The sequence below is a fragment of the Bombina bombina genome, chromosome 2 (genome assembly GCF_027579735.1).
Source record: "Bombina bombina isolate aBomBom1 chromosome 2, aBomBom1.pri, whole genome shotgun sequence".
NCBI classification, from domain to species: Eukaryota; Metazoa; Chordata; class Amphibia; order Anura; family Bombinatoridae; genus Bombina; species Bombina bombina.
In genome coordinates, this window is record NC_069500.1 from 755,381,764 (window position 1) to 755,405,039 (window position 23,276).

Genomic DNA, 23,276 nt, shown 5'->3' on the forward strand with positions numbered 1-23,276 from the left:
CTGAAATTACCCTAGAAGCGCTGGGATGTAAGAAAGAAGTATGTGAAAACTTTATTCAGACACTCTAGCATTACTAACTTATCCTAGAAGCGCTGAGATGTTATTTTGACATGTATTGTATTTACGGGAGATTTCTCTTTTAATGTTAGAAAGGGCTGATGTTGGGAGAGTTACGGAGCTGTAGGAGTTTAGTGCCTAACAGACTCCGTGGCTTTGCCCTGTATGGGCGTATTTCATATTTTCCCGGGCTCTGACGCCCACGATGGGCGGGGCATTGTATTGGTGCGCTTTAGCGCAGTTGTTCCGATTGCCATTACGGCTCCTAGGTACACTTGTTTCTGCGACTCACACAAGTGATCTTAGGCACGCCGGTTCAGGGACTTTATCCTTGGTCAGTGGAAGCAGGTAGGAGCCGCAGCAGAGCTGCGGCGAGGTGACTGATAAGTTTCTGATTTTGTTCTGTGAAATAACAGTGTAATAACAGTGTCTTCCTGCACGGAGACGTCACTAATATGGGAATGTGAAAACAATTGCTCTCTGGCATATATATCGAGCTTTGTTCAAATAACGTTTTTCTTAAAGACACAGTACTTTACAAAACTTATATATTTTCAGTGCTTCTGACCAAGCTTGCATTTTTCTGTTTAGGTTATCAAAATGGATGACCTTGAACAAACTACTTGTCTTATGTGTTTAGATGCCATTGTGGAACCCCCAGTTACACTTTGGTCCCCCATGTATTGAGAGGGCTTTACAGTGTAGAGAACAAATTTTCTTTAATAAAGATTTATCTAATGAATGTCCTCAGACTGATGAAGATCAGGGTATGCCGCATCTTTCTCCCAAAACGTCACAGCCTTTAATGCCCGCTCAGGTAACGCCAGGTTCTTCAACGGCGTCTACTTCATTTACTTTGCAGGATATGGCTGCAGTTATGTCAAACACTCTTACAGAAGTTTTATCTAAGTTGCCAGTGTTACAAGGCAAACGCAGCAGGACAGAGGCCCACGTGGTCCCTGCAACTTCTGATGCTTTAATGGCTATCTCCGATATACCTTTCTAGGGCTCTGAATTGGGGGGTAGGGAGGCCTTGTCTGAGGGGGAACTGTCTGATTCAGGAAGTGCATTACCCCAGACAGATTCGGACGTCATGTCCTTCAGATTTAAACTTGAACACCTCCGCCTTTTGCTACGAGAGGTTTTGGTGACTCTGGACGACTGTGACTCTATTGTGGTCCCGCCAGAGAAATTGAGTAAGATGGACAAACACTTAGAGGTCCCTTCTTATTCCGATGTGTTTCTGGTTCCTAAGAGAATTTTGGAAATTATTACAAGGGAATGGGAGAGACCGGGTATCCTGTTCTCCCCTTCCCATATTTTTAGGAAAATGTACCCTATAGCTGACACCGTTCGGGACTCTTGGCAGACAGTCCCTAAGGTGGAGGGAGCTATCTCTACCTTGGCTAAGCGTATGACTATCCCTATTGAGGACAGTTGTGCTTTCAAGGACCCTATGGATAAAAAGTTGGAGGGTCTTTTAAAAAAGCTATATATTCATCAAGGGTTTCTATTACAACCGACTGACTGCATTGTAACAGTCACAACTGCGGCTGCCTTTTGGTTTGACGCTCTAGAAGAGTCCCTTAAAACTGAGACTCCTATAGAAGAAATAATAGATAGAATTAAGGCCCTTAAGCTGGCTAATTCTTTTATTACGGATGCCGCCTTTCAGATCGCCAAATTGGCGGCTAAGAATTCAGGATTTTCCATTTTAGCGCGCAGAGCCTTATGGTTAAAATCTTGGTCTGCGGATGTGTCCTCTAAATCAAAGCTTTTGGCTATTCCTTTCAAGGGAAAGACCCTGTTCGGGCCTGATTTGAAATAAATCATTTCTGATATTACGGGAGGTAAGGGTCATCTCCTCCCTCAAGACAAGACATCTAAGCAAAGGGGACGACAGAGTAATTTTCGTTCATTTTGTAATTTCAAAGGAGTCCCCCCTTCCTCTGCCGCTAAACAGGAAGGGAACTATTCTCAAGCCAAAGCCACCTGGAGACCCAACCAGGCTTGGAACAAGGGTAAGCAACCCAAGAAGCCCGCTGCAGCTCCCAAGACAGCATGAAGGGGCGGCCCCCGATCCGGGACCGGATTTAGTAGGGGGCAGACTTTCTCTCTTTGTCCAAGCTTGGATAAGAGACGTTCACGATCCCTGGACACTAGAAATTGTGTCTCAAGGGTGTCAGTTGGAGTTCAGAAATTCTTTCCCAAGGGGAAGGTTCCTTCTTTCACGATTGTCTGTACAATCTTTCACGATTGTCTTACGTTGTGTTGAAGACCTCTCCACCATGGGAGTAATTTGTCCCGTTCCAATACAGGGGCAGGGGTTTTTCTCAAATCTTTTTGTGGTTCCCAAAAAAGAGGGAACGTTCCGACCCATTTTAGATCTCAAGAGTCTAAACAAGTTTCTCAGAGTTCCATCCTTCAAGATGGAGACTATTCGGACAATTCTTCCATTGATCCAGGAGGGTCAATATATAACTACCGTGGACTTAAAGGATTCATATCTTCATATTCTTATCCACAAAGATCATCACCAGTTCCTAAGGTTTGCCTTCCTGGACAAACATTTTCAGTTTGTGGCTCTTCCCTTTGGGCTGGCCACGGCACACAGGATCTTCACGAAGGTTCTAGGGTCTCTGCTAGCGGTTCTCAGACTGCGGGGCATTGCAGTGGCGCTTTATATGGACCATATTCTGATCCAGGCGTCGTCTTATTAACTCACAAAGTCTCATACCGACATGGTTCTGTCCTTTCTAAGGACTCACGGGTGGAAGGTGAATCTAGAAAAAAGTTCCACTAATTCCACAGACAAGGGTTCCTTTCCTGGGAACTCTAATAGATTCTATATCCATGAAAATCTTCTTGACGGAAGTCAGAAAGTTAAACATTCTGAATACATGCCGAGCCCTTCAGTGCAATCCTCGGCCATCAGTGGCTCAGTGCATGGAGGTAATTGGATTGATGGTGGCAGCAATGGACATCATTCCGTTTGCTCGTTTTCATCTCAGGCCTCTACAACTGAGCATGCTCAGACAGTGGAATGGAGATTATGCAAATTTGTCTCCTCAGATAGATCTGGATCAGGAGACAAGAGACTCTCTTCTTTGGTGGTTGTCACAGGATCATCTGTCCCAAATGACATGCTTCCACAGACCCTCATGGGTGATAGTGACAACGGACGCCAGTCTACTAGGATGGGGTGCAGTCTGGAATATCCCGGAAGGCTCAGGGTGTGTGGACTCGGTCAGAGTCTCTACTTCCAATCAATATTCTGGAGTTGAGGGCAATATTCAATGCTCTTCAGGCTTGGTCTCAGTTGGCTTCGGCAAAGTTCATCCGATTTCAGTTGGACAACATCACAACGGCGGCTTACATCAATCATCAGGGAGGAACAAGGAGTTCCTTGGCAATGACAGAAGTATCCAGGATAATTCGGTGGGCGGAGGCTCACTCTTGTTATCTGTCAGCAATCTACATCCCAGGAGTAGAAAACTGGGAAGCGGATTTTTTGAGCAGACAGACGTTTTATCCGGGGGAGTGGGAACTCCACCCGGAGGTCTTTGCCACCCTGATTCTCAAATGGGGCAGACCGGAGCTGCATCTTATGGCATCTCGTCAGAATGCCAAGCTCCCGAGATACGGATCCAGGTCCAGGGATCCTCAGGCCAAACTGATAGATGCCTTGGCAGCGCCTTGGTCGTTCAACCTAGCTTATGTGCTCCCTCCATTTAATCTCCTTCCCCGGTTGATTGCTCGAGTCAAACAGGAGAGGGCTTCGGTGATTCTCATTGCTCCTGCGTGGCCTCGCAGGACTTGGTATGCCGATCTGATGGACATGTCATCTCTGCTGTTGTGGAAGCTTTCATTGAGGCAGGACCTTCTCATTCAGGGACCCTTCCATCATCCGAATCTAGTTTCTCTGCAGCTGACTGCTTGGAGATTGAACGCTTGATTTTTTTTTTTTTTTTGAGAATCAAAGTTTTTTATTGAGGGATACCAGGAGTACAAAATTAAAGCACAATAAACATTATACAAAGAGTAAATACATTATATATCACGGGCTTGTACATTCCTAAAGTCTCCAGTATAATATAAAATAATCACGTTCTGGCGTTCCCTCTTTTCCATTTTGTTTTGTTTCCTATGTAGATACATAATAAAATGATAAAATGATAGAATTTAAACAACCCTGGTAGATTATACTTCCTATAGAATGGTATATTAATTATAATAGAGGTGTATTTATTTTTGAAGGATTGACAAATTATAGGGAATCATAACAAGTTGCTCCTATTAGATACACGTGAACAGGGGGCAAAGAGCCTCATTTTCATGATAAACAAAAGACTAAGAGCAACTCATGACAGAGTGATGTTTGTTTTAGTATATACCTTAGGAGTGTAGAAAACTCCCGCTGGAAGGGAGTGTATAGGATAAAAAGTTGAGCTGACTGTGATTTAGGGGGAAAAAACACATATACTTTTATTTGACTAAACTATAGTATTTTGGGGGTGAATGAAGGTATATGAAATGGGAAAAAACCAAGTCCTCATGATGGTAAGGATGGTGTGGATTTCAGCTAGAGCTGCCTGCGTAATGAGGGAGATAATGGGGTATTAATAGCTGATTACCCAAGCTGTAGAGATCTGCCTAAGAGTGTAGTGTGATATCCAGAAGCCTAATTGACCTTATAAAAATGCAATTACAATCCCCATGGAGCACCTGGATATGAGTACATGAGCAGCCTGCATATATAGATAATCTGTTATGGAGGCATCATTTAGGAAATAGGTATACATTAGAGGTCGTGATAGAGATGGTAGGATCTTCAAAAGCGGCCCACCAAAACACAGGACATAGACGTCTAGGGTTCTAATGTAAAGTAAAAAAGCATATCTCAGACATCATCACATACCATAAAAAGCTAGAGAGGTATAGGGTAAAGAGGTAACTAATTTGTTTGTTGCACCATAAATACATTAGTAATATTCAGCTAGTTAAACGTTATAATATTTCTACTTGTCAAGGCAGAATCATACATGCTTATTATGGGTAGTCTATTTGAGAGATGATATCCTGCGACATCAAGCAGGCTACCCCAAATCATGTGCAAGTGTCTAGCAGCCCCCAGAGAAATATATGCAGTGACAAGGCAAAAGTAAAGTTAACAGAGTAAGGACTCATATAAACACTGAGTAGTGGAGAATAAAGTAGAGAAATTACTGTGTAGCACGTAAATAGAATTTTCAAACAACAACAACATAACCAGAGGCCCCATATAGAGTATTAAGTGGGAATACCACATTCAACCTATACCACACTTCAGCTGTTGAGCCAGTCCGTATGTGATGACCAGAAAAGTCCAAGTCAGCTTGCAAAAGGTCTCAGAAACATCTTCACGCCTCGAGGCCAAGGGTCTGATAGCGAGTAATTTAAACGGCCTTGCCAGTGTCCATCAGCCGTATAGTGTAGATCTGAGAGCGAGCAAGAAGAGGGGCCTCCTGGATCAAAAGAGCTCCGCACCATGTGAATGTAGCATGTGGAATCCAGCCTGCCGGATCTTGACGATAGCCGTACCTGGGTGTTCAATGTTGTTACGGTGTGATCCCGCCTTAGGCCACTACTACACCGAGGCCAAAGTCCTAGCCCACTCCAGTTTCCCAAATTAGCGATTGCAGAGTAAGTGTAACCGTTGTTGCTCCGCTGGGTCTCAGTGCCCCGTAAAGGTTTTTGAAGCAGCACTCTCACCATGTAGCTGGATGTGGCGCTGCAAACTTGCGGGATAGGCTCCCTCAGGATTCTCGGCGCAGAAGGGAGGTGCAGTAGCCGGATTGACGGAGGGAGTTCTCTCTGCGCAATTAAAAGTTCAGACTTGCGGTCTCTTGTGCCGACTTCATCCTCCAGTTTAAGTTCACTGTTAGGTGGGGTAAAGCTTGCAGGAACACTAGGTATATCCTCACTGAGATCTATTCTAGCCTCAAATATCTGCACCACACATAGAGAGAGCTGAGCTGTATCGGACGGGAGGTCTGTATTGTCCAGTCTGTTCCCAATCGAGAGCGACGGTTGTGCCATAGCGGTCTTTAGACAGTCTGAGAGGGCATCAAATCCAGCTGATATTTGCATAGTTAGCTCCCGCAAAGCTGTGCAAATGGTTGAGGAGTTTTCTTCGATGTGGGTTGCCATTACTGCTGTAGGCCTCAGATGCCTGGGCATTTCTCAAGACACGACGGCAGTATGTAGTATAGCCCAGTAAGAAAAACAAAGTAAGGAGGTCCCCCGGTATTGTAGGGGTAAACCTATCTGCACAGGGACAATTTTAGATAAAATTGCATATATGTAGCTCCAGTTAATCATTATATTACATGCTTTTCTTCAGGAGCTCTGTGAAACATGTCCTCCATGTTTGGTTGATGGCTCCGCCCCCATCATTTCGTTCGAACGCTTGATTTTATCTAAGCGAGGGTTCTCTGATTCGGTCATTGATACCTTGATCCAGGCACGTAAGCCTGTTACTAGAAATATTTACCATAAGATATGGCGTAAATATCTTTATTGGTGCGAATCCAAGGGCTACTCATGGAGTAGGGTTAGGATTCCCAGGATTTTATCTTTTCTCCAAGAAGGATTGGAGAAAGGGTTGTCAGCTAGTTCCTTAAAAGGACAGATTTCTGCTTTGTCTATTCTGCTGCACAAGCGTCTGGCAGATGTTCCAGTTGTGCAATCTTTTTGTCAGGCCCTGACTAGAATCAGACCTGTGTTTAGACCAATTGCTCCTCCTTGGAGTTTGAATTTAGTTTGAACCTATGCATTCCATAGATATTAAGTTATTATCTTGGAAAGTTTTGTTTTTGGTTGCTATTTCTTCTGCTCGCAGAGTTTCTGAGCTTTCGGCATTGCAATGTGATTCTCCTTATCTTATTTTCCATTCGGATAAGGTGGTGTTACGTACCAAACCTGCGCCTAGATTTAGAGTTTTGCGGCCAAATGGGTGCGTTAGCTACGCATGTTTTTTTCCCCCCGCACCTTTTAAATAACGCTGGTATTTAGAGTTCTCTGAAGGGCTGCGCTAGGCTCCAAAAAGGGAGCGTACAGGCATATTTACAGCAACTTCAACTCTCAATACCAGCGTTGCTTACGGTAGCGGTAATCTGCTGCCCCTAACATCGCCGACCCCTATATTCTATTTATTAACCCCTAATCTGCCCCCCCCACGTCACCGCTACCTACCTACACTTATTAACCCCTAATCTGCCGACTGGACCTCGCCGCCACTATAATAAATGTATTAACCCCTAAACCGCCGCACTCCCGCCTCACAAACCCTATAATAAATAGTATTAACCCCTAATCTGCCGACCGGACCTCGCCGCTACTCTAATAAATGTAGTAACCCCTAAAGCTAAGTCTAACCCTAACACCCCCCTAAATTAAATATAATTTTAATCTAACGAAATAAATTAAATATTATTAACTAAAGTCTTCCTATTTAAAACTAAATACCTGTAAAATAAACCCTACTATAGCTACAATATAATGAATAATTATATTGTAGCTATTTTAGGATTTATATTTATTTTACAGGCAACTTTGTATTTATTTTAACTAGGTACAATAGCTATTAAATAGTTATTTACTATTTAATAGCTACCTAGTTAAAATAATTACAAAATTACCTGTAAAATAAATCCTAACCTAAGTTACAATTAAACCTAACACTACACTATCAATAAATTAATTAAATCAATTAACTACAAGTACCTACAATTAAATAAACTAAACTAAATTACAAAAAATAAAAAAACATTACAAGAATTTTAAGCTAATTACACCTACTCTAAGCCCCCTAATAAAATAACAAAGCCCCCCAAAATAAAAAAATTCCCTACCCTAATCTAAATTAAAATAGTTAACAGCTCTATTACCTTACAAGCCCTTAAAAGGGCTTTTTGCGGGGCATGCCCCAAAGAAATCAGCTCTTTTGCCTGTAAAAAAAAAAACACAATACCACCCCCCAACATTACAACCCACCACCCACATACCCCTACTCTAACCCAAACCCCCCTTAAATAAACCTAACACTACCCCCCTGAAGATCTCCCTACCTTGAGTCGTCTTCACTCAGCCGAGCACCGATGGACCAAAAGAAGACATCCGGAGCGGCAGAAGTCTTCATCCTATCCGGGCAGAAGAGGACATCCGGACCGGCAGACATCTTCATCCAAGCGGCATCTTCTATCTTCATCCATCTGACGAGGAGCGGCTCCATCTTCAAGACCTCCGGCGTGGAACATCCTCTTCCTACCGACGACTACCGACGAATGAAGGTTCCTTTAAGTGACGTCATCCAAGATGGCATCCCTCGAATTCCGATTGGCTGATAGGATTCTATCAGCCAATCGGAATTAAGGTAGGAAAAATCTGATTGGCTGATTGAATCAGCCAATCGGATTCAAGTTCAATCGGATTGGCTGATCCAATCAGCCAATCAGATTGATCTCGCATTCTATTGGCTGATCGGAACAGCCAATAGAATGCAAGCTCAATTTGATTGGCTGATTGGATCAGCCAATCGGATTGAACTTGAATCTGATTGGCTGATTCAATCAGATTTTTCCTACCTTAATTCCAATTGGCTATCAGCCAATCGGAATTCGAGGGACGCCATCTTGGATGACGTCACTTAAAGGAACCTTCATTCGTCGGTAGGAAGAGGATGTTCTGTGCCGGAGGTCTTGAAGATGGAGCCCCTCCTCGTCGGATGGATGAAGATAGAAGATGCCGCTTGGATGAAGACGTCTGCCGGTCCGGATGTCCTCTTCTGCCTGGATAGGATGAAGACTTCTGCCGCTACGGATGTCTTCTTTTGGTCCATCGATGCTCGGCTGAGTGAAGACAACTCAAGGTAGGGAGATCTTCAGGGGGGTAGTGTTAGGTTTATTTAAGGGGGGTTTATGTTAAATTAGGGGTATGTGGGTGGTGGGTTGTAATGTTGGGGGGTGGTATTGTGGGGGTTTTTTACAGGCAAAAGAGCTGATTTCTTTGGGGCATGCCCCGCAAAAAGCCCTTTTAAGGGCTGGTAAGGTAATAGAGCTGTTAACTATTTTAATTTAGATTAGGGTAGGGAATTTTTTTTATTTTGGGGGGCTTTGTTATTTTATTAGGGGGCTTAGAGTAGGTGTAATTAGCTTAAAATTCTTGTAATTTTTTTTATTTTTTGTAATTTAGTGTTTGTTTTTTTTGTAGTTTAGTTTAGTTTATTTAATTGTAGGTACTTGTAGTTAATTGATTTAATTAATTTATTGATAGTGTAGTATTAGGTTTAATTGTAACTTAGGTTAGGATTTATTTTACAGGTAAGTACTTAGTTTTAAATAGGAAGACTTTAGTTAATAATATTTAATTTATTTTGTTAGATTAAAATTATATTTAATTTAGGGGGGTGTTAAGGTTAGGGTTAGACTTAGCTTTAGGGGTTAATGCATTTATTAGAGTAGTGGCGAGGTCCGGTCGGCAGATTAGGGGTTAATACTTGAAGTTAGGTGTCGGCGATGTTAGTGAGGGCAGATTAGGGGTTAATTATATTTATTATAGGGTTTTTGAGGCGGGAGTGAGGCGGTTTAGGGGTTAATACATTTATTAGAGTAGCGGCTAGGTCCGGTTTGCAGATTAGGGGTTAATAAGTGTAGGTAAGGTAGCGGCGACGTTGGGGGGGGGGGCAGATTAGGGGTTAATAAATATTATGTAGGTGTCGGCGATGTTAGGGGCAGCAGATTAGGGGTACATAGGGATAATGTAGGTGGCGGCGGTGTGCGGTCGGCAGATTAGGGGTAAAAAAATGTATTATAGTGGCGTCGATGTGGGGGGACCTCGGTTTAGGGGTACATAGGTTTTTTTATGGGTGTTAGTGTACTTTAGAGCACAGTAGTTAAGAGCTTTATAAACCAGCGTTAGCCCATAAAGCTCTTAACTACTGACTTTTTTCTGCGGCTGGAGTCTTGTCGGTAGAGGCTCTACCTCTCACTTCAGCCAAGACTCTAAATACCGGCGTTATGAAGATCCCATTGAAAAGATAGGCTACGCAATTGGCGTAAGGGGATCTGCGGTATGGAAAAGTCGCGGCTCGGAAGTGAGCGTTAGACCCTTTCCTGACTGACTCTAAATACCAGCGGGCGTTAAAAATCAGCGTTAGGAGCCCTTAACGCTGCTTTTGACGGCTAACGCAGAACTCTAAATCTAGGTGCTGGTTTTCTTCCTAAGGTTGTTTCTAACAAGAATATTAATCAGGAAATTGTTGTTTCTTCCTTGTGTCCTAACCCTTCTTCTAAGAAGGAGCGTCTGTTACATAATTTGGACGTAGTCCGTGCCTTGAAGTTCTACTTGCAGGCGACTAAGGACTTTCGTCAAACATCTTCATTATTTGTTGTTTTTGCTGGGAAACGTAGGGGTCAGAAAGCTACCTCTCTTTCTTTTTGGCTGAAGAGTATCATCCGTGTTACATATGAGACTGCTGAACAGCAGCCTCCAGAATGAATTACGGCTCATTCTTCTAGGGCTGTGGCTTCCTCATGGGCATTTAAAAATGATGCTTTCGTTTGTACAGATTTGCAAGGCGGCAACTTGGTCGTCTCTTCACACTTTTTCCAAATTTGATACTTTTGCCTCGTCTGAGGCTGTTTTTGGGAGAAAGGTTCTTCAAGCAGTGGTGCCTTCCGTTTAGGTTCCTGTCTTGTCCCTCCCTTTCATCCGTGTCCTATAGCTTTGGTATTGTATCCCATAAGTAAGGATGAAATCTGTGGACTCGTAATATCTTGTAAAAGAAAAGGAAATTTATGCTTACCTGATAAATTTGTTTCTTTTACGATATGAGTCCACAGCCCACCCTGTCGTTTTTTTCTAAAGTCAGGTTTTTATTTTTGTTAAACTCCAGTCACCTCTGCTCCTTGGCTTTTCCTTTCTCTTCCTAACTTCGGTCGAAAGACTGGAGTGGGAGGGAAGGGAGGAGCTATTTATGCAGCTCTGCTGTGGAGCTCTTTGCCTCCTCCTGCTGACCAGGAGGCAATATCCCATAAGTAAGGATGAAATCGGTGGACTCGTCATATCGTAAAGAAACAAATTTATCAGGTAAGCATAAATTTCCTTTTTTCACCATATCGTATTCCATTTACCATCTTTGTTTTTCGCTCTTGATCATTCACTCTTGGAATTCAAAGTTCCTTCCCACATTCCCATCTACCATCTTCTTCACAATCACAAGTCTCCATTAGGCCCACTCTCTCATTTAATATTATTGTACCTGTTTTACAGGGTCTAAAGCAGGGCCGGGCAGAGGCTTTGAGACCTAACCTGAAAAAAGGACCTAGGAGAAAATAGAAGAGCAGCATGATCAGGTAAGTCAATATTTAAAGGGGAAGTAATGAAATGTAATGGAAATTACATTTTTACTAATAAGATATTTTGATTAATAAGTCACAGTTTGTTTGGATACGCACAACAGTTGCCACCCAAATAGTTTGTGCTGTAGCTAGTGACTTTTTACTGTCAAAGGGGCAGTAAAGTAAAAGTTAATCTTTCAAAAGCACTCATGATTCAGACAGAACATGCACTTTTTTTTTAACCATTTATTTATATCCAACAATGAGTACAAGTTCCATGAAAACAAAAAGCCACAATCTTACAGTTCATAAACAAACAAAAAAAACAAAAAAAAAAAACAAAGGAGAAAAAGTAATGATTATCAACCAAAATTGCATATTACCCATCATATACTTAATCGGTTAAACCTGAGCCATCTGCCTATCTTCATATTACTCATTGTTGGGGTATTTTATTTATATATAAAAAGAAAAAAAACCAAGGAAAATAAAAAAAATAAAAAATTAAAAGGGGGGAAGGGAGGGGGGAAGGAAGGGGAGAAAAAAAAAAAAAAAAAAGGGAAGAATTGGAAGGGAAGAAAATCCCGGTTCTCTCAAACCCTCCCTAAATCACCAAATACCCAATAATATTAACTCCGAATTCTTAAATGGAGAAATTAAGTAATCGATTTCTCTCTCAGGGAAAATCTTAATAAATGGTGCCCATTTATCAAAAAAATTCTTTACATCAGGTTCATTATCTATATTAGTATTTTTCTGTTCTAAAACACATTGTTTCTTTAGATGATCCCTGATTTCAACAATAGTTGGTACCGACCTCGTCTTCCATTTCTGGCAGAGCAGATATCTGGTGGCTAAGATAGATAGATTAACTAATTTCTCATTAGGCTGTCACCCTTTTTCAGATTTTAGACAGAATATAATCTGAAACAATGAAAGAGCTATTTGTTAAATTTTAAGTTTATTCTTAAACCAGTATTCTAGCTTACTCCATACATTACTCACTCTAGGACATTGCCAGAACATATGAATTATATCAGCAGCAAAATAAGAACATTTGGGGCATTTATTAAATTGGTGATTACGGACTCTGAGGCCTCTTTCCGGGGTGAAATATGCCATATGCAAAAGTTTCAAATGAGCATCTCACCAATTGGATGAAGATGTTGTTTTTATTACTTTGTTAACTGAAAATTGGATAGTTTTCGAGTTGATGTTACTGTGTGGAATTAAAGTGTCCCAGGACCCTGCCAGCTTCTCCAATATCGGGGTGGCCTTGTTAAGATTCAGTGAATAATAACATGGGGCAATAGACATGGAGGAATTTTTGGTTATCGTTAACCAGGTTTCTAAGCTTCGCAAGGTCCAGTTCCATCCAATCTTGTGTATAAGCTCTGTAATATAGTGTCTTATCTGTAAATATGCGTAAAAATCTTTGTTTAACAAATTAAATTCAATACGCAACTCCTCAAAGGATTTAACACATTTTCTCTCCTGGTTGATAAAGTAGATCACCCTATCCAGCCCCTTGTTATACCATCTATTAAAAATAACTGAATCCAGTCCTGGTTGAAAATTCGGATTTCTAGTTAAAGGAAGATGTTTTGATACCATGGGGCATATAGAAAGAGATTTGGATATTTTGAACCAAGCTTTAATCGGGTTTAAAATAGATTTAAGTTCCTTTATGCTTCTGGGTAGATCTTTAGGATTCGTATGTGCCAGGGCTATTGGAGAGTAAGGATCACATATATTATATTCAAGGTCATTATTTAAGACATAGTTCTTGGTAGAAAACCAGTCCGCTATTATGCGGGCCAAGAAACAAAGATTATAAAATCTTAAATTCGGCAGTGCTACTCCTCCCAGTTCTCTTGGCACCATTAATTTAGAGAGGGCAATTTTGGCCCTTTTCCCCTGCCATATAAATTGCCTGATTGATGTATTCATTGAACGTATATCTTTCTCAAATAAGATTAATGGGACATTCTGTAAAATATAAAGCAATTTTGGGAGAAGGATCATTTTAAATAGGGCTGATCGGCCAGATATTGAAAGTGGTAAGTTTTGCCAGGCCTTAAGCCTTTCTTTGATAAAACTTAACATTGGAGTTATGTTCATCTTATATAGGTCTTTTAAATTAATTGGTATTTTAATTCCCAAATATTTCAATGAATCCGATACTACTCTGAAGGGTAAGTCTGTCTTGCTGGTCTTGTTTTTCCTGAGCCAAATTAGTTCCGATTTTATCGCATTTACTTTGTATCCTGAGAATACCCCAAAATGGTCAGTAATCTGCAGGAGTTTTGGAATATTTTGTGCTGTACTAGATATATATATATAAGTAGGTCATCCGCATATAATCCGACTTTCATTTCATGACTCCTAACTTTTATGCCCTCCAATGAGCTCCTGATCCTAATTGCTAAGGGTTCTATAGCTAAGTCAAAAAGGAGCGGGGAGAGAGGACAGCCCTGACGAGTGCCCCTCTTTAATGCAATTGGTGGGGAGATATCACCGTTAATAATCAGACTCGTGAAAGAGTGACTATAGAGGCTCTCCACGAATTTAGGGAAATTCCCTTCAATCCCAAACCTTGCTAATGAAAAAATTAAGTGTTTATGAACTACCAAGTCGAAAGCTTTTTCCGCATCAATTGACAAAATGGCCAGGTCCGGGGAGTCCTCTCCCCCCGCCCCATGTGAGGACTCTCTCTGAACATATTCCATAGTCACGAGTAATTCCCTAATCTTTGCAGACGAATTACGATTATTAAGAAAACCAGCTTGGTCCGGATGGATTACTGCAGATAGAATAGATTGAAGTCTAATTGCTAAAATAGAGGAGAGTATTTTATAATCTGAGTTTAACAATGCAATTGGTCTGTAGGACTCCTTACATGTAGGGTCCTTCCCCTCTTTTAAAATCAGAGTGGTTAGAGAGGACGCGAAAGAGGACGAGGGCTGTTTGTGATGAATAAAAATATCATTATAAAGGTTAGCTAAATAAGGAACTATCTCTGATGATAAGATTTTATAGAATTCATTGGGCAATCCATCCGGACCAGCTGCCTTGTTCAAGGAAAGTTTAGAGATTATTTTTTCAATTTCTTCCCGTGTAATGGGGGCGTTAAGTCTAACGGCCTCCTCAGAGGTAACCCTAGGAAGGATAATTTTACTATAAAATTCAGTCGCTTTGTCTATGTCGAAGTCTGTATTAGCATAAAGTTGTTGATAGTATTGGTGGAACGTATTTGTAATTTCATCAGAGTTAGAAAGATATTTCTCATTATGTTGGATTTTATCAATATTGGATTTTTTGTTCTCGCTTTTAATTAATTTAGATAACATTTTACCAGACTTATTACCAAATTTATGTAATTTAGCTTGCAATCTGAGCTCATTATATGTTTCCTGAGTTAAGTAAAAGGTATCTCTCGCAGCTTTAGTTTGTATATACCTTGCCCAGCTTAAGGGAGTTCTTTCCAATAAATAGGTGTTGTAGGCATTAATCAAAGAATTATAAACTTCCTTTTCTCTTGCTTTTTTTTTTTTATTTTGAATAATGGAATATGCTGTTATTTCTCCTCTAAGGACTGCCTTAGCAGTTTCCCAGAAGATATCTGTCCGATCCACATAGTTAATGTTAAATTGCGCATATTCCTTGAATTTATTTCTGAGCCACTGTTTAAACTTCAGATCAGTAAAAAGATAATAAGGAAAGAAGACTCGCAAGGTCTTTGGTCTAGATTGTGCTAAGTTAAATTCAAGGGAAATGGGCCCATGGTCCGATAGAAAAATTGGCATTATCTCAGATTTAATCTTTGTGGAACTCAAGTGATCACTAATCAGGAATAAATCGATTCTGGATAAAGTTTTGTGAGCCTTGGATAGGCAAGTAAAATCTTGAGTGTCAGGGTTCTGATATCTCCAAATATCTCGCAAGGAGAGAATCTGTTTAATCTTTTTAATCAATTTAAAGTCAAGATTATCCTTTTTCTGTTTCAAAAACTTAGTGTCTTTTCTGAGTCTATCTATAGGACATTGGGGGGCCATATTAAAGTCCCCCCCCCCCAAAATTAAGTGGCCTTCCACAGTAGAAAGGAGTCTAGTTTGTAATAAGTCCCAGAATTCAGGGTCAGTTTTATTCGGGCCATAAACATTACAAATTGTATATTTTGCCTGACCTATTTTCACTTTAACTACTACATATCTCCCCCCGGGGTCGGCCTCAGAGTGTAGAGTCTCTGCTTGGATTTTTTTGCCTATAAGTATTACAACTCCCCTCTTCTTCCCTAGACTCGGAGTTGCATAGACTTCTTTTACCCAGGATGAAACGTAAAGCAATCTTATCACATTTGCGGAAAGCTCAGACAGATATTGGTCTAATACAGGAACATGCACTTTTAAACAACTTTCCAATTTACTTATGTTAGCAAATTAGCTTTTTTTCTCTTGGTGCCCTTTGTTGAACAGCATATTAAGGTAGGCTCAGGAGCAGCAGTGCACAACTGGGAGCTAGCTGCTGATTGCACATATATCATTGGCTCACCTGTTGTGTTCATCTAGCTCCCAGTAGTGCATTGCTGCTCCTTCAACAAAGGATACCAAGTACATTTGGTAATAGAAGAAAATTGGAGAGCTGTTTAAAATTGTATGCTCTATTTGTATCTTGAAAGAAACATTTTAGGTTTCATGTCCCTTTAACCCCTACGCTACCAGAGAAGAACTTGCCCAAAATACCGGAGAATTTTTAGCATTTTTGCTATCACTCCATTTAAACAGAAAATAAGCCTTTGTTGTTTGTTTTTTTCCTGTCCTTTTAAAGGGACAGGAAACCCAAAAATGTTCTTTCATGATTTGGAAACAACTATCAAATTTGCTTCATTCTCTTGTTGCCCCTGGCTGAAGGAACAGCTTTGCACTACTGGCAGCTAGCTTAACACATCTAGTCAGTCAATCACAAGAGACATATGTGTGCAGGCACCAATCAGCAGCTAGCTCCCACTAATGTAGGCTATGTGCGTATTCTTTTTCAACAAGGGATACAAAGAGAACGAAGAACATTTGAATATAGAAGTGAGTTTAAAAGTGTCTTAAAATGACATGCTCTATATGAATGTATTATTCAGGGAGAATTTTTCCTAAATTATTGCATTGGTAAAGCGCTCTTTTTTGTTACAGACTTTGTAACTCATTTATCTATGAGTCTCCTTAGTGCTATATTGCCCCTCTAACAGGTGCTTGTTGATTACAAAAATATTTGGCACCTATAGGTACTTACCATTAGTACTGCTTTACCTACTATCTTGTTTCTATATGAATCATGCAAGTTTACTTTTGACTTTCCTATTCCTTTAAGTATACTTATCCAGGTAAATCATGAATGAGCACATTTTATAAATACTACTAATTGAGACCGTAATTAAATGTAAAATAAATTCAGATCAGCAATGATTTAGATACGTGGAGTTGTTTTTTTTCCTTGGACTCGTGCCAGTATCTCCATGGTAATAGTACCGCTATCACCACATATTTTCTACTAGAATAATACCACTGCTATTACACAATTCTTTTACTGAATATGTTTTCCTCCCCCTCCGCCCTGTTTCCATACACAAACTGTGCTGGAAATGGAGTGCAAAATAAAAAGTACTGGAGGGCTGCATTTTGACCTTTGGTTGGACAAGACTGAGGTAAATTGATACTGAAACACGTGGTGGCTACAAAAATACACTTTTTTTGTTTTTATTTTAGTGAGGAAATTTCTTATTTCATATGTTATTATGTAGAACCTTGTTTTAACCCCTTAAGGTCAAATGTTTTTTTCCCAGTTTCCACAGGTCATGTTAGCATTTTTTGCTCAGTATTGGTTTCACCAAAATTATCCACCCATACTTATTATACACTGTTTTTTAACAGACAAACAAGCTTTCCCTTGTAATACTGAAAATGGGGGGAACATTTTTTTTTTGCAGTTTTTTTTATAATCATTTCTACAAAACTAGTTTAGCTAAAGAAAAATACCTCCAAATAAATGTATTATGTTGTCCTGATTTTAGGAATACCCCAAATGTATAGGTTTTCAAGTAATTTATAGGAAATATAGGCCAAATACTACAAAGATTGAATTATTTAACACTAATGTTTGCTTTGCTTGAACTGTAAGCTAAATAGCGGCCACCCAATTCAAAACTGCCTCAGAAAAAGTATATACAGCATTTGTAGAAATTAGATATTCCAGGGTATTTAAAACTATCTAGCGTTATTTTCACACTTTGGGCCAGTGGAGCGATAATTTATCTCACGCCCGCAAACAGGCAAATTTGTATATACAATATATATATATATATATATATATATATATATATATATATATATAGGTAGCCCTCGGTTTACAACGGTTCAATTTACACCGTTTCAGAATAACAACCTTTTTTTTCAGTCATGTGACTGCTATTGAAAAGCATTGAGAAGCAGTGCATTGATTAAAATAGCCAGTAGGTGGAGCTGTCTGCTTGTGTTGCAGAAAAGATATGCAAGCCAAGCAAGCTGAAATTAATCAGTTTAACCAGACCTGAGCTATAGAGCAGATTTCAAAGGAAAAAGATCTTCCTGTCTATAAATTAGTCCAGATTGTAATGCATAGAAAGAACTGTTTGAAGAAAAATGCAAGTAAAGTCTGTGTTGTGTGATTATTTTATTAGGTTTATAATGCTGTTTAGCATTTGAAGTCTTCATTTCAAAACTTAGTTTAATTATATATTCTGTGTTGTGTGATTATTTTTTAGGTTTATAATGCTGTTTAGCATTTGAAGTCTTCATTTCAAAGCTTTGAAAATTATGTATTAGGTGTTACTTATGACAATTTTGAGAGGGGCCTGGAACCGAACTCTCTCACTTCCCATTGACTTACATTATAAACTGGGTTTAAATTTACAACGGTTTCGATTTACAACCATTCCTTCTGGAACCTAACCCCGGTGTAAACTGAGGGCTACCTGTAGTGTATATATATATATATATATATATATATATATATATATATATATATATATACACACACACACACACACACACACATACATACATACATACATACATACACACAGTGCCCTCCACTAATATTGGCACCCTTGGTAAATATGAGCAAAGAAGGTTGTGAGAAATTGTCTTCATTGTTTTACATTTTGATCTTTTGTTAACAAAATGCACAAAATACTCTGCTCTCATGGATATCAAACAATTGCAAACACAACACTGGTTTATAAAAAAAAAAAAAATTAAAAAAAATCTTTGTTAAATATATGTGTGGCACAATTATTGGCACCCCTATGAATTCATATGAGAAAAATATATTTGAAGTATATTCCCATTTATAATTTACATTTCTTAGTCCACCTGGGTGACTAGGAACAGGAAATTGTTCAGCTATGACTTCCTGTTTCACAGGGGTATGAATATGAGGTAACACATAGGCCAAATTCACTTAGTCATTCATCATATGGTTAAGGCCAAGGAATATAGCTGTGATGTGAGTCAAAAGGTTGCTGAGCTTCACCAAATGGGAAGTGGCTATAAGAAAGTAACAAAAGCATTGAAAATGCCAATTTCCACCATCAGGGCAATAATTAAGAAGTTTTAGCCAACTGAAAATGTTGTGAATTAACCTGGAAGAGGATGTGTCTATATTGCCTCAACGCACTGTGAAGAGGATAGTTCGAGTGGGCAAAATATCTCCAAGGATCACAGCTGGAGAATTGCAGAAGTTAGTTGAATCTTGGGGTCAGAGATCTCCAAAACTACAATCTGACGCCCCCTACATCACCACAAGTTGTTTAGAAAGGTTTTAAAAAAAAAGGTTCTACTCTCATCCAAAAACAAACTCAAGTGTCTTCGGTTTGCCAGACACTACTGGAACTTCAAATGGGATCGGGTTCTATGGTCAGATTAAACCATGATAGAGCTTTTTGGCAATAAACACCAGAGGTGGGTTTGGCACACACAGAGAGGTAGCCATATGAAAAAGTACCTCATGCCACGGTTAAATATGGTGGTGACTCTTTAATGTTTTGGGGCTGTTTTTCTGCCAGAGGAACTGGACATTTTGTTAGGATACATGGAAGCATGGGCTCAACAGATATTAAATGAACAGCTGACTGTATCTGCTAGAAAACTTAAAATGGGCCATGGTTGGATCGTCCAGCAGGACAAAGAATCAAAATCAACACAAAAATGGTTTACTGATTACAAAATCAAGGTCCTGCCATGGCCATCCGAGACCCCTGACTTGAACCCTATAGAAAACTTGTGGGGTGAACTGAAGAGGAGAGTCCACCAGTGTCAACCTCAAAATTTGAAGGGTCTGGAGAGATTCTGTATGGAAGAATGGTCTCAAATACCTTGCCATGTATTCTCCAACCTCATCAGGCATTATAGGAGAAAAGCTGTTATCTTGGCAAGGGGAGGTAGCACAAAGTATTGACTAACAGGGTGCCAATAATTGCCACACATTTATTTAACAAAGATAAAAAAAATTTTTGCCTAAACCAGTGTTGCAATTGTTTGATATCCATGAGAGCAGAGTATTTTGTGTATTTTTTTTTAACAAAAGACTAAAAGGTTAAACAATAAATATTTTTTTTCACAGCCGTCTTTGCGCATATTTACCATGGGTGACTATATCAATTAAGTATACTGATTTTTATATATATATATATATATATATATATATATATATATATATACCTGTGTGTGTGTATATATATATATATATATATACCTGTGTGTATATATATATATATATATATATATATAATGTATATTTATAATGTTATTATGTATTGGGGGTCTTATTTCTGATCGTTGGCACATGGCATATTTGCTATTTAGAAATGGCCAGTGCCACGAGATCTTGCTTCAGACCAACACCTCATCTTGCAGTTTCATCTTCAGTGTATTGGAACAGAAACCATTTTAATATTAGAACAAAAACATTATTCACATTATAACATACATATTTGTAAAAGGACATTCTAGGAAATAATAATGACCTTGTGTGTGAACATAGAGCAATAGCTAAGAAAACTAAAAGGAACTGGCCACAAACAGGAAAACAGTACTAATACTTGTGAGATTATGTCATACAGATCCAAGACATAAAACAACGTTACTTGGAATATAATGGTATTCAGAGTTATATAAAATTTAGACTTTGTGGCAGTTATTGGCACAAAATATAGAAAATTGTATAATATTACACAGGCACTGTGATAACACACAGAGCTACATATACTCATGAAAAGCTACACACAGATTAATGTAACCAACAACAATACCTATAAAGCAGTTTGCAGTGTTCTAATCTCTTGATCTTATCTCCATCTGTTTCCTGCAGAATACAAGGATTATCTCTCCCATGGAGAAGGCAGAATTTGCTCACTCAATCAGGTTCTTCATTGCACTTCGGACAACCTTCTCCCCTTTTTTTCGCTCTCTGTATGTGCTCTCAGACACTGAGATCCCCAGATACAATTATTTGTGAAATGTGATTAATAAAAGAAAAGCTTGTTTCCAGACCCTTGATTCTGTGTATTTTAGTATCTGCATTGTATGCCAGTAAAATAAAATCTGTAGCACTATAGGGACATTAAGCTCTAAAAATTCTACCATGTGTTTGAAAGAGCACAATTTTAAACTTGTGGTTCCCATTTTGGCCCTGCCTTCTTGGTTTCATAAACCACCATCATGTTCCCCTGTCTTTCCTTATAAATATATTATTCAGAATAGCAGTGCACAACCTCTAACGAATATAACAACACAGTACAATTTAGTAGAATAATTATTAATTAAACTTGTTTTGTATTTTAAATTAAACTTTTTAGTTTAACTAATTAAAAAATGAATTTTCCAATTGTACAGAAAGGTAGTAATAGTCCACGGGCCATTACTCTGGCCAATAGGGGAAGGGCAAAGATTCCCAAAACTCCAAGAGCCCTTAAAAACCCTTACTGGTAAACTGGTCTTATCTTTGCCTCCCAAGGAGGAAGGTGCTGCAGGTGTTTTATTTGTGAGAGGGGTTGTCAGGCTGATTTGAAGCCCATTTCCCCCTCAGAGAGCTACTGTTTGGAAAGAGAAAAGTTCATGGATTATTGGGTAGTGGCACAATTACAAACAGTGGGAGTTAGTTACAGGGCTGCCACAGGTGTCGTGAGGACAGGTCCCTAGCCTCTTCCTATTGGATCATTATTATAGTCTACATACTCAGAGGCTCTGCTGTCACATTTACAGCACTGGATTGGCTATCTACTGAAAGCAGTTTTTTCCTGCACATTTTTAGTCCAGCAGTGTGGGTGCTTGATAGGTAAGTATGTAGTTTATTTATGTGAGCCCTCGCACATATAGGTTATTAGTGGCTCCCGCAAGTGCTTTATCTGCTCTCATTTTTTTTTACCATGGCACCCAGTTGTGCACGTATTACAGGTCGCAAGTAGAAATATTTGTGCTCTCGCGGTTGCGTAGAAAAAAATACTTTGCAAAGTTGCAAACACAGGATTGTATTCCTCAATGGACTTTAAAGGAGCCTCGTTTTGAAAAAGAAAAAAAAGCTGCCAGCTTGCGCTCTCTCTCTCTCTCTCTCTCTCTCTCTCTCTCTATATATATATATATATATATATATATATATATATATATAAATATACTGTGTGTGTGTGTGTATATATATATATATATATGTGTGTGTGTATTTCTATACATACTGTATGTATATCTGTATGTATATCTGTGTGTATGTCTGTAAATACATATAAATACATGTATACATATATTTATACGTGTTCCTATGGATCCCTATGTAAAAGCAGTAATCACGGTAATTATTCTAGAGCAAATTGCGATTGCATTCACGGATTCACATTTACTTTTAACTTACAGGTAATACGGGTGGAATTTAACGTGCTCACAAACGGCCGCAAAAAACTTGATATCGCTCATGCTCAAACTATAGCGAGCCACTCGTAATCTAGCCCTAAGTGTTGTACATCATAGCCAAGGGACTATTATGACAAGCATTTTTCTTTATTTGTTCAGCATGGAAATTTGGGCTGTAGAAACCTACATTTTCATTATATACACCTTATGTTTTTTACTTTTTCTTTTTTAGCGTGTCGGTTATTTTGAGTGCATTCAAGTTATGTTAGCAGTAGTTTCTGGACATTAGATTTTTTTTAAACAAAAAGAGGGTTTTTATTTAAAGGATATATCTATATATAATATATATATATTTAAAAATTATTTTGTGCTGCCCACATTACTCGTGTATTCCACAGCTTGGGTATTAGGTTCCCAGGAGTAATGGCTCATGTAATCTCACAATCTTTACAAAAGAAAATGCTTACCTGCTAAATTATTTTTTTTTCATGGTGGTGAGAGCCCCCGAGACACACCCTCCCCCCCCCCCCCCATATTTTAATTTAATTAATTTAATTAAAATTCTGGGGCAAATTTCAGATTTGTTCATTTAATGTTAACAATGTGTGCTAATGTACAGTGCAGATAAAATAAAAAAAAAATACAAGCTTTCAGCACAGTTAAAGGGACATTAAACCCAACATTTTTCAATAATTATTCATATAGATAATACAATTTTAAACAACATCCCAATTCGCTTCTATTATCTAATTTGTTTCATTCCTTATATATCCTTTGTTAAAAAAGAAGAAGCATTTCACACAAGTGAGCCAATCAGAAGGGATATATGTGCTGCCACCAATCAGCAGCTACTAAGCCTAGTAGCAAAATTAGATAATAGAAGTAAATTAGAAAGTTGTTTAAAATTACATGT

The 23,276-nt window shown here is 39.0% G+C and overlaps 1 protein-coding gene across 1 annotated transcript in view; it reads left to right on the forward strand.

Annotated features, from left to right (window-relative positions):
* Positions 1-21,012, forward strand: part of LOC128647992 (survival motor neuron protein) — a 41,399-nt gene extending 20,387 nt beyond the window's left edge. The window contains exons 9-10 of the mRNA XM_053700677.1: positions 11,368-11,450; positions 20,832-21,012. Of these exons, the coding sequence (XP_053556652.1) occupies positions 11,368-11,433 (66 nt within the window). The 3' untranslated portion in view covers positions 11,434-11,450; positions 20,832-21,012. The remainder of the gene's footprint in view (positions 1-11,367; positions 11,451-20,831) is intronic.
* The last annotated feature ends 2,264 nt before the right edge of the window (positions 21,013-23,276 follow it).